General features: G+C 70.6%; 3 protein-coding genes across 4 annotated transcripts in view; 1 reads left to right on the top strand and 2 right to left on the bottom strand.

The window, feature by feature from the left end:
* The window catches only part of B4GALT3 (beta-1,4-galactosyltransferase 3), a 4,148-nt gene extending 2,063 nt beyond the window's left edge, over positions 1 to 2,085 (top strand). The window contains exons 3-6 of the mRNA XM_042020101.1: positions 221 to 411; positions 482 to 604; positions 1,277 to 1,381; positions 1,463 to 2,085. Coding sequence (XP_041876035.1) covers positions 221 to 411; positions 482 to 604; positions 1,277 to 1,381; positions 1,463 to 1,841 — 798 coding nt within the window. The 3' untranslated portion in view covers positions 1,842 to 2,085. The remainder of the gene's footprint in view (positions 1 to 220; positions 412 to 481; positions 605 to 1,276; positions 1,382 to 1,462) is intronic.
* Positions 2,039 to 6,148, bottom strand: PPOX (protoporphyrinogen oxidase). Of its 2 annotated transcripts, XM_042020099.1 has the most exons (13): positions 6,093 to 6,148; positions 5,908 to 6,002; positions 5,226 to 5,360; positions 4,651 to 4,766; positions 4,404 to 4,536; positions 4,135 to 4,279; positions 3,607 to 3,800; positions 3,109 to 3,169; positions 2,904 to 3,022; positions 2,704 to 2,820; positions 2,487 to 2,636; positions 2,362 to 2,404; positions 2,039 to 2,258 (listed from the first exon to the last, which is right to left on the bottom strand). In XM_042020099.1, the coding sequence occupies exons 2-13, from the start codon at positions 5,992 to 5,994 to the stop codon at positions 2,122 to 2,124; spliced, it is 1,437 nt and encodes a 478-aa protein (XP_041876033.1). In that variant the 5' UTR covers positions 5,995 to 6,002; positions 6,093 to 6,148; the 3' UTR covers positions 2,039 to 2,121. The 2 variants fall into 2 exon arrangements, with proteins under 2 accessions (XP_041876033.1, XP_041876034.1); XM_042020100.1 differs by lacking the exons at positions 3,109 to 3,169; positions 4,651 to 4,766; positions 6,093 to 6,148 and having other exon boundaries at positions 5,908 to 6,086.
* Positions 6,149 to 6,529: 381 nt separating this feature from the next.
* Positions 6,530 to 9,823, bottom strand: USP21 (ubiquitin specific peptidase 21). Its single transcript, XM_042020102.1, has 12 exons — positions 9,312 to 9,823; positions 9,165 to 9,224; positions 8,468 to 8,591; positions 8,267 to 8,378; positions 8,039 to 8,176; positions 7,875 to 7,939; positions 7,682 to 7,785; positions 7,511 to 7,597; positions 7,345 to 7,423; positions 7,093 to 7,200; positions 6,884 to 6,998; positions 6,530 to 6,795 (listed from the first exon to the last, which is right to left on the bottom strand). Exons 1-12 carry the CDS (start codon positions 9,462 to 9,464, stop codon positions 6,705 to 6,707), a joined length of 1,236 nt encoding a protein of 411 aa, XP_041876036.1. The 5' UTR covers positions 9,465 to 9,823; the 3' UTR covers positions 6,530 to 6,704.
* Between the last annotated feature and the right edge of the window lie 230 nt (positions 9,824 to 10,053).

Raw genomic sequence — 10,053 nt, forward strand, 5'->3', positions numbered from 1 at the left:
AGGGGATCCCCAGGAGGGTTTTGGGGTGTCCCCATGAGGATTTAGGGTGTCCCCAGGAAGGTTTTTGAGTCTCCCCAGTGTTCCCAGATCCTTTTCCCTATCCCAGGCCAGGAGCTCCACATTTAACCGGGCCAAGCTGCTGAACGTGGGGGTTCAGAGGGGTGTTCCCAGGAGGGTTTGGGGCCTCCCCAGTGTTCCCAGCCCCATTTCCCCACCCCAGGCCGGGAATTCCACGTTTAACCGGGCCAAGCTGCTGAACGTGGGGGTGAAGGAGGCGCTCAAGGACGAGGACTGGGATTGCCTCTTCCTGCACGACGTGGATCTGATCCCCGAGAACGACCACAACCTCTACACCTGCGACCCCTGGAACCCCAAACACGTCTCGGTGGCCATGAACAAATTCGGTTACAGGTGGGGGACGCGCCCTGGGGCCGCTCTGGGGCCGCTGGGGGACCCGGGGCTCATTGTCCCCTGTCCCCAGCCTGCCGTACCCGCAGTATTTCGGGGGGGTCTCGGCGCTCACCCCCGACCAGTACATGAAGATCAACGGGTTCCCCAACGAGTACTGGGGCTGGGGGGGCGAGGACGATGACATCGCCACCAGGTAGGGCTTGGGGACATCCAGGGGATGGGGAGGGGACGGTGGCACCCTGCTGGGGGTGTGGCACTCGGGGTGATGGCATCGCATGGGGGATGCGGCCACCGAGCTGGGGGACAAATCAGGGGGCTCTTGTCACATGGGGAGGGACATGGAGGGTGTCCCACTGCCCTGGGGGGGGCATGGAGGGTGTCCTATCACCCTGGGGGGGACATGAGGGGTGTCCTATCACACTGAGGGACAAGTCAGGGGTGTCCCATCACCTCGGGGAGGACATGGGGGGGGTGTCCTGTTGCCCTGGGGGACAATTAGGGGGTGTCCCCATTCCGTGTCCCCCTGGGGTGACTCTGTGCCCCACGGATCTCGCTGTCCCCGTGTCCGTGTCCTGTGGGATGGTGTCACTCCATGGGGGCTGTCCCCGTCGCCCTGGGGGGGACCTGGGGGTGTCCCGTCGCCCTGGGGGGGGCACGGAGGGTGTGACATCGCCCTGGGTGGGACATGGGGGTGTCCCATCGCCCTGGGGGTCTCCCCATCCCCGTCCCCCTGGGGTGACACCGTGATCTGTACATCTTGCTGTCACCACGTTTCGTGTCCCCTGGGATGATGTCACCGCTCGGGGCCACACCGGGGGTGTCCCTGTCCCCTGTCCCCCCCACGGTGACCCCGCTGCCCCCCCAGGGTGCGCCTGGCCGGGATGAAGATCTCGCGCCCGCCCGTGTCCATCGGCCACTACAAAATGGTGAAGCACAAGAGCGACAAAGGCAACGAGGAGAACCCGCACAGGTCCGGGGGGGCTGCGGGGGGTGGCTTGGGGACACCGGGACAGCGGTGACATCCCCCCCCCCTCCCCCCGCGTGTCCCCAGGTTCGACCTGCTGGTGCGGACGCAGCGCATGTGGACGCAGGACGGGATGAACTCGCTGACCTACGAGCTGCTGGCCAAGGAGCTGCGGCCGCTCTACACCAACCTCACCGTGGACATCGGCACCGACCCCCGGGGGGGTCCCCGCGGCCCCCGCGTCCCCCCCGGGCCCCCCGGCAGCTCCAGCCGCTTCCGGGAGGAGATGCTGCGCAAGCCGCCCCGCGGGGACCTGGCACTGGCGCTGTCGCCTCCCCGCTCGCCCACGGCCGCTGGCAACGGCACCGCAGCCCCGCCCCGAGCCCCGGGGACAGCGCGGGTGGCACAGGAGGGGACGGTGCCAGCGCGGGGGGGCAACCAGAGCGTGGCACGGGGACCCCCGTGACCCCCAAACCACCCCCCTGCTGTGGACTCTGGGCTGGGGGCAGCGGCGAGCCCGGGGGGCTGCTGGCCGGAGGGGACGGGGGACACGGCCGGGAAGGGACACGGGGTGAGCCGGGGGCTCGCCCGGCCCCTCCTGGGGTTTTGGGGGTCCCCAGATCGGGCGCGCGGGTATTTATTCTATTTATGAGCCGCTCCCTGGACCTTTCTAAGGGGTTTTTTCAATAAAAAAAATTTACTTTGTCCTACGGTGGTGGCCGAGGGGACCCCGGGGGAGTCGGGGCTCAGGGGGGGGACCCCAAAAGCTGCCCCACGGCCGCCTTGGCGCTGGCGATGCAGTCGTTGACTGAGACCCCGGCGTAGGAGGCACCGATGAGGCTCAGGGGCAGCTCCTGCTCCTTCAGGAACTGCTGGATCCGCTCTGGGGGGACGGCGACAGCAGCTGGGGACACCCCTGGGGACAGAAGACCCCCCTCGGGGGGGACAGGAGGGCCAGGGGACACCCCCACCCGCGCCCCTCTTACCTAGGCGCTCCCAGTGTCCCAGCATGTACTGGGGGATGCAGTCCTGGGGAAGGGGTGGGGGGACACAAGTGAGCCCCGTGGGACCCCCCCGCGCCCCCACAGCCCGCCCCCAAAGTGTCACCCACCTGCTGCACCCTGACGATGGCGCGGGCGGGGGTCCCGGCCAGCCCCAGGTGGTCGCGCACGGCCGCCCGGGCCCGGCGCAGCAGCAGCTCCGGAGCCGCGGCCGCCGGGTCCCCGAAGCTCTGCCGGAACCAGGCGCCTCCCAGCATCACCTGGGGGACACCGTCAGCACCCCAAAATCACCCCTGTCACCCCCCCCGCAGCGTCAGTGTCACCCACCGTGAGCCGCAGCGAGGGGGTCCCGGGGGTCCCGTCGTGCTCCGGGAAAGCCACGGAGTCGTAGACGATGCCCAGGAGCGCCGGGTCCTCCGAGGATGGCACCAGGTGGCCAAAACCCTGCGGGGAGCCGGGCTGAGGTCACCCCCGGGGGGCTGGGAACACCCCCAGGGCTCGGGGACAGCCGTGGGGACCCCTCTCACCGTGACGGGCAGCGTGGCCCCCTCGTACTGCAGGTTGACCACGGCCACGGACGCGGCCGGGATGCACCGGAGCTCCCGAGCCAGCGGCTCCGCCTCGGCCGGCAGCGCCTCGGCCAGGGCTGGGGACAGCGGGGGGACATCAGAGGGACAGCAGGGACACCGGGGGGGCCTCCCCGCCCCGCGGGACCCGGCGGTCCGGCCGTACCTGCGGCCGGGAGGGCGCTGACCACATGGTCAGCCGTGATGGTGCCATCGGCCAAGGTGAGCTGGGGGAGAGACAGGTGGGTGGGGGGCCCGGGGGGGCCCTGGGGAGGGGGGTCCGGGGGACTGGGAACCCCCCCAGGGGCACTGGGAAGGGGGGTCCAGGTGTCTGGGGACACTGGGAACGGGACAGAGCTCAGTGTGGGGTGGGGGCACTGGGAAGGGGATGGAGAGCATGGGGAAGGGCGCACTGGGGAGGGGATCGGGGAGCTCTGGGTGGCACTGGGGAGGGGTCCAGGTGTCTGGGAACCTCCCCCAGGGACACTGGGGAGGGGGTTCAGGTGTCTGGGGGCACTGGGGAGGGGATGGACAGTGGGATGTGGGGTGGGGGGCACTGGGAACGGGACCCAAGGGACACCGGGGAGGGGACAGAGGGTGGGAGGGCGATGGGGAGCGGGCAGGGGACCCGGGGGGCACCGGGTGGCCCCGGCAGTGTCCCCACCTGCCAGCGGCCGCGGCGGTGGCACAGGTGCCTCAGGGGCGCGTGGCAGCGCAGCTCGGCCCCGCGGGGGGACACGAAGGCCACCAAGCCCCGCGCCAGGGTCTCCATCCCCCCCCGCAGTGACCACTGGCTCCAGCGCTCGGCCCGCGCTCGCCGGACCAGCCCCGCCTCCGGCTCGGGCCGCGACCCCGCCCCTGCGGCGACAACGGCAGTGACAACGCGCGGGGGGGGCACTGGGGGGGTCCCCACACTGCCCCCAGCCCGGGGATGTCCCCACGGGGTCCCCGCGGTGTCCCCTTGTCCCTGTGCCCAGCAGATGCCAGCAGCGGCCCAGCAGCGTCCCCTTCACACCGGGGTGACCCGGGGTGTCCCCACAGTGTCCCCTTGTCCCACTGCCAGCCCCAGCAGGACAGACCCTCCCCTGAAGGTGTCCCCGCGGTGTCCCCCACCCCAGTGCCAGCCCCAGCAGTGTCCCTCATGTTCTGGTGTCCCCAGAGTGTCCCCAAGGTGTCCCTACAATGTCCCCACCGTGTCCCAGTGCCAGCCCCAGCAGGACGGAGCCGCGGCGCCGCTCGGCCTGGAACAGGGCCGGGAAGCAGGACCGGACACTCAGGGCGCGGCTGTCCCCGGCGAACACCCCCCGGCACAGGCTGTCCACGGCCACATCGGCCACCTGCGGGGACAGGGACAGTGACAGCGGGACCCCGCCCGCTCCGGGGAGGCCCTGATAAGGCTGGGAAGGGTTTTGGGGTGGGGTTATCGGGGGTTTCGGGGCGGTTATCGGGTCCCGCACCCACCTCGGGGCCGAAGCGGCGGCGGGCGAAGGCGTGGGCGCTCTCGTCCGGCTCCGTCCCCGCCGGGGTCACCAGGTCCCGCACCCCGCTCCAGAGCAGCGCCTGGGAAAAGGGGGGGACGGCCCGGAGCAGCCCCCTGGGGACACCGCGGGTCAGGGGGTGGCACTGGGGACAGGGGGTGGCACAGCCCGGAGCAGCCCCCTGGGGACACCGCGGGTCAGGGGTGGCACTGGGGACAGGGGACACCCACCCCAGCCCCGAGGGCAGGCGGTGCAGGGCCCCCCCCAGGTACAGGAAGCGGTTTCGGGACGCCGGGTGGTCCCCGGGGACAGGGAGGATGTCACCGGCCAGCCCCAGCTCCGACACCTGCGGGGACACGGCATTGGGGGTGGCATTGGGGGAGGGGCAAAGGGAGCTCGGTACACACGGAGGGACCCCCAGAATTCATCCAGGGACCCCCCCCAAGATCACTGCACCCATCCAGAGACTCCCCCCAAATCTACCCAGGACTCCTCAGTCACCCCAAAACCAGCCCCAGGGACCCCCAGAGCACCGAGACCCCCCCAACAGCCACCTAGAAACCCCTCCTTGAGCACAGCACCCCAGGACCCCTCCATCACCCCAAAACCAGCCCCAGGGACGCCTCAAATCCTCCCCAGTTCCCCACAGACCGCAGCACCCCGTGGACCCCTCTGGCACCCCAAAACCATCCCAAGGGAACCCCAACACCCACCCAGGGAACCCCCCGAACCCAAACGTCCCGGGACCCCTCTGGCACCCCAAAACCAGCCCCGGGGACCCCCCAAGCCCCCCAACCCCCCGTACCATGTGCAGGGTCTCGGCTCCCACCGCCCCCGCCGGGCGGACGCCCCTCGGGCCGTGCTCGAACACGGCCCCCTCGGGGGTCCTGGTGCTCTGCAGCCACCCCCCGAAGCGGCCGCTGGCCTCCAGCAGCACCACCTGGGGACCCCCGAGACGCCCCCCAAACCACCATGGGGACACCGCGGCGGAAGGGGGTCCCGGGGGGGGGGTGGGAACCTCGGGGGAATTGGGATCCAGGGGGAATTGGGGGTGCCAGGGGGGAACTGAGGGTCTCACAAGGTATGGAGGTCCTGGGGGATCTGGGAGGGTTGGGGTGTCCCGAGAGGGGTGGGGGTCTCAAAGGGGATGGGGAATTCCAGGGGGTCTGGGGGTCTCAGGAGGGAGAGAAGTGCCAGGAGAGGGGGATGGGGGTTCCTGGGTGGCTGTTGAGGGTTCCTGAAGCCACGAGGGCACAGCGGGCTCAGGGGGCAGGGGTCGGGGTGGTTCAGGGGGGACACCGGGGGTCTCTGAAGGGATGGGGGTCCTGGGGGTGACCGGGGGTCCCGGAGTGGGGTTCGGTGACCCAGCAGGCTGGGAGTCCCAAGGGAAGGGAGGTCCGGGGGTAAGGAAGATCCTTGAGGGCCCCGCGGTTTGGGGGAAGGGGGGAAGAAGTTCGGGGGTCCCGAGGGGGGGGTCCCGCGCTCACCTTGGGCGGGCGGGGGGCGCGGACCAGGTGGTAACAGGCGGCCAGGCCGCTGATGCCGCCGCCCACGACGGCCACGGTCGGCGGCATGAGGGGACCTGGGCCGGGCAGGGTCAGCGGGGCCACCGGGACCCCCCGAACCCCGCCCGGCCCCGCGACCCCCGGGACCCCCCCGGCCCCTCCCGCACCTGTCCCGCGTCCGCCGCGCTGGCCACGCCCCTTCCCGCCGCGTATGAGGGCAAGGGGCGGGGCTTAGGCGGCGCCTGGCCAATGGCGAGGCGAGGCGCGTTGATGGACAGGGCGCTGTGGCGGGAGGGAGCGCGCCGTGGGGATAAGCCCCGCCCCTCCCTGGCCACGCCCACGGCACAACCAGCCAATCATCGGGCAAGCCACGCTCGCCATGACCCCGCCCCCTCGGGAGTCAATCATCGCGAAAGGCCCCGCCCATTGGGTAAACCGCGCCCCTAACACCAAGCCACGCCCCCAAGCCACGCCCACCCGTTCGCTGTCAATCACAAGCCGCGCTCTCACCCCGCCCCAAACTCCAAGCCCCGCCCATTCTCCCAAGGCCACGCCCCCTCCCTCCAGCCCCGCCCCCCCTTCCACCGCCCCAAACCTTCGCGGTTTTTGGCTTTTTTTTAATAAATTTATTCACAAAACCCCCCGGGGCCGCGCGGGCTGCGGCCGCACCCCCCCGCACCCCCCAGTGCCGCGGGGCCCGGGGGGCTCCCGGGGGAAGGGGCAGGAGGGGTTCACCCCCCACCCCCTAACCCCCGGGGAGGGGGTCCGGGGGGGGGGCTTCAGGGTCTGCGGCCGGGGGGCTCCTCCAGCTCGTAGAACAGCACGTAGCCCTCGCTGGACGGCACCTGGTTCTCGCTGATGGGCGAGACGCTGCGGGGACCCCCTCAGCACCCGGGCCGGGGGCTCTGGGGGTGCCCGGGCGGGGCGGGGGGCACGGGACGGGGCGGGGGGCACTCACCGGGAGTCGTTGTAGACGCGCCAGCCGGCCGGGTCGCGGCAGAAGGCCGTGTAGTGGCCGTAGTGGACGCTGCCCGAGTGGTTGCACAGCGCGTACAGGCTGTAGACGGGGCTGCCTGCGGCGGGGTGGGGGTCGGGCTGAGCGTTGCCCCGAACCTCGAGCACCCCCTCACCCCTCCCCAAACCCCCTCCCCCCGGACCCCTCCTCACCCGCCTTCTCGCTGGCGAACTCGCGCAGGTTGAGCTGCTGCAGCGGGAAGTCCACGAAGACGGAGCATTTCTTGATGGAGTAGCGCGTGGTGGAGAACCGGTTCAGGTCTGGCGAGGGTCAAGGGAAAAGGGGGATGGAGGGGTGGCCCCGTGTCCCCCCCCCCCCCCCCCCCCCACCCCCCCCCCCCGGGGGGTTCTCCCAGGGGTCCCTCGGGTCCCCCCCCCCACCCCGTGCCGCTTCCCAAAGGATACGGAGCACCAGGATGCGTGGGAAGCGCTGGATCGTCAACTTCTTTGTGCTCCGTGTCCGCTGCCGGCACTTGTCACACACCTGATGGGGAGGGGACGGGCAGGGATGGGCTGGGGGATAAATTGGGATCCGGGGGAGGGGTCACTGGGGGTGGGTCCATCCTCTCACCGGGGCGTTCTCCGAGTCCAGCTCCTCCTCCTTGGTGAAGAGGCTGAAGCAATCGTGGAGCGACACCTTCCCCCCGGCAAAGCTTTTCTGGAGAGCCACGGGGTCAGAGGGGAATTTGGGGGGGTGTTTGAGGGGTTTTTAGGGGTCGGGGGGCTGCGCCCCACCCTTTACCTTTGGGATGGGCAGCGAGAGGTCGCAGAACACCTCGAAGGTGGTGGAGCGGTAGCCGCAGGCCTGGCACTTGAGGCAGCTCTTCAGCTGCCCCACAAAGAGATCTGGGGGGCAAAGCGGGGGTCAGGGGGGGCACCCGCAGAGGTTTTGGGCTCCCAGGGAGGGGGGGACACCCCCCATTCGCAGCGCTCACCCACGATCTTGCTGTCCTCCCTCTCCAGGTAGCGCTTCCACATCTGGTTGGCGCGTTCGTCGTCGCTGCAGGAGGGGTGACATGGGGGGGGGGGGGGGGGGGGGCGGGGGGTGGCGGTCCCCAAACCGGGGGGCCCCCCCCCCACCAGCCCTCCCCCCCCTCACCTGAGCGTTTCGGGGTCCTCCAGGGCCGGGGGTCTCCGTGTGTCCGACAGGATGCTGGGGGTCCGCCGGCCCTTCCTGTTGATCTCCACGTGCAGCCGGTCCATGAAGAACTTGAGGAATTCCTGGGCGTCCTGCTGGCTGCGGGGATAAGGGACATTTTGTGCCCACCCCAGAGGGGAGGGGGGAGGTCCCGGGGGGGGTTCCGGAAGTTTTGGGGGGGTGTCTCACCTGTAGCCCGTGAAGGAGGGGACGTATTTTTGGAACACGGCCTTGAAGCGCCCGGGGTTGACGGCCTCGGAGGAGTCAGGGTGCCAGAGAGCGGCGATGACATCGGCGAAGGCTGCGGGGACACGGCAGTGTCAGCGCCTCGGGGGGGGTTATGTAACACTCTGGGAGGGGCTGTGGGAGTTTTGGGGGGGTCTGTCCCACCTTCGGTGAGCTCCTGGGGGGCACGGGGGCCGGGGGGCTGCTCCTGCTGGAAGTCCCGGCGCAGGCAGTAGTCCCGCAGTGGTTTGGTGCTGCTCAGGCACTGCAGCACCGCGTTCATGAAGCACTGGGGGGGGGGGGACATGGGGACATCCTGGGGTGTGGCAGGTCCCCAGGGGTCCCTTGGGGTGTCCCCCGCTGTCCCAGCTGCCCCATGGGGCTGGGGGTCCCTGGGGATGTGATGTCCCCAGCGGGATGGGACCTTGGTGGATCAGCCAAGGTGAGCCTTGGGGAGCCCGAGGTGACACCTGGGGACCCCAAAGGGACCCCAGACCCCTGCCACAGCCTAGGACAGGAAGGGACCACAGGGACTGTGCTGTGCCGCTGGGGGACATCTCCAGAGGGACAGGAGAGTGAGCCCGGGGGGACTCCAAGGTGACCCCGAGGGGACCCCGAAGTGATCCAGGGGACCCCAAATCCCTCCCGCAGCCCAGGACAGAGGGACTGGAGGGCTGGGGAGCACAGGGGCTGTGCCGTGGGGCTGGGAGAACTTTGGGGATGTGATATCCCAGCAGGACAGGAGGACGGGACCACAGCTACCAACCCTGGAGGACCCCGAGGCGACCCCGAGGGGACCCCAAATCCCTCCCGCACGCCGGCACAGAGGCCCACGAGGGGTTGGCTGGCCACGGCCACTTACCGTGTTGCCCAAATTCCTGAGGCCGACGTGGCCCGAGCCCAGCAGCAGCGTGTGGTGCGTCTGCGGGGACAGCGAGTGACACCCCGTGAGCCGCGGCCCCGCTCCCCCGTCCCCCCGGCCGTCCCCCGGCGGCGGCGGTGGCTTCACCTCGCCGGTGACCAGCAGCAGCCCCATGACCGCCGTGTGCACCACGGACTCGGAGATGTCGGTGGCCCGGCCCTGGAGCTCCCGCCGGGTCACCAGCGAGCGGTGCAGCTTCCGCGGCAGCTCCACGAGCGTGGCTCCCTGCAGCCCCGGCATGGTGGCACCGGCACGGCTCGGTGGCACCGGCACGGCTCCCGGGGATGGCCCCGCGGGCACGGCTGGCACCGCTGCCAGCCACCGGCGTGTCCCCTCCCCCTCAGCTCATTAGCTGATCCGATTCCCCCGGCTATTCTGGGCCTCGCGGGAGGCTCATCCCGGAGGGATTAATTAGCCCGGAGCTGCCCCAAGGGACAGTGAGAGCTTGGAGGGGTGTCGAGGTAAACACCCCCCAAAAACCCCCTCCCCACTTTGAATCGAGGGGTGGCAGGGGCTCGGCGGGGCTGGGGGAGCCCCCCGTGTCAGCGCTGGGGACGTGGCGAGTGGGGACAAGGCCGTGTCCCGGTGTCCCGGCGGGATTCCAGGGATTACGATCCCCCCACACGTGGCCGGGCAGGTGCGGGATGGGGCAGGGGGGAGGCGGATACGGAAACGGGGAGGGCCGCGGCCACCCCCGGCCACCTCAGCGCCACAGGGATGGCACTGGTCACCCGCGGCCACCCCGGAGCTGTGGGCGACGCAACTGGACACCCTCAGACCTGTCAGAGCCACACGGATGGCACCGGCCACCCCTCGGAGCCATGGGGAC

The sequence above is a fragment of the Corvus kubaryi genome, unplaced genomic scaffold (assembly GCF_017639235.1).
Source record: "Corvus kubaryi isolate FWS band 111438036 unplaced genomic scaffold, C.kubaryi_AGA036_p1.0 36779, whole genome shotgun sequence".
NCBI classification, from domain to species: Eukaryota; Metazoa; Chordata; class Aves; order Passeriformes; family Corvidae; genus Corvus; species Corvus kubaryi.

Coding starts and splice junctions, on each gene's coding strand:
- USP21 (XM_042020102.1), bottom strand. CDS start 9,464: ATGCCGGGGCTGCAGGGAGCCACGCTCGTGGAGCTGCCGCGGAAGCTG. Junction 7,786..7,874: donor GGAGGACAGCAAGATCGTGG/GTGAGCGCTGCG, acceptor TTTGCCCCCCAG/ATCTCTTTGTGGGGCAGCTG. Junction 6,999..7,092: donor GTTCGCCAGCGAGAAGGCGG/GTGAGGAGGGGT, acceptor ACCCCGCCGCAG/GCAGCCCCGTCTACAGCCTG.
- PPOX (XM_042020099.1), bottom strand. CDS start 5,994: ATGCCGCCGACCGTGGCCGTCGTGGGCGGCGGCATCAGCGGCCTGGCC. Junction 3,170..3,606: donor ACCGCCGCGGCCGCTGGCAG/GTGGGGACACTG, acceptor TCTCTCCCCCAG/CTCACCTTGGCCGATGGCAC. Junction 2,259..2,361: donor GGGACACTGGGAGCGCCTAG/GTAAGAGGGGCG, acceptor CCGTCCCCCCAG/AGCGGATCCAGCAGTTCCTG.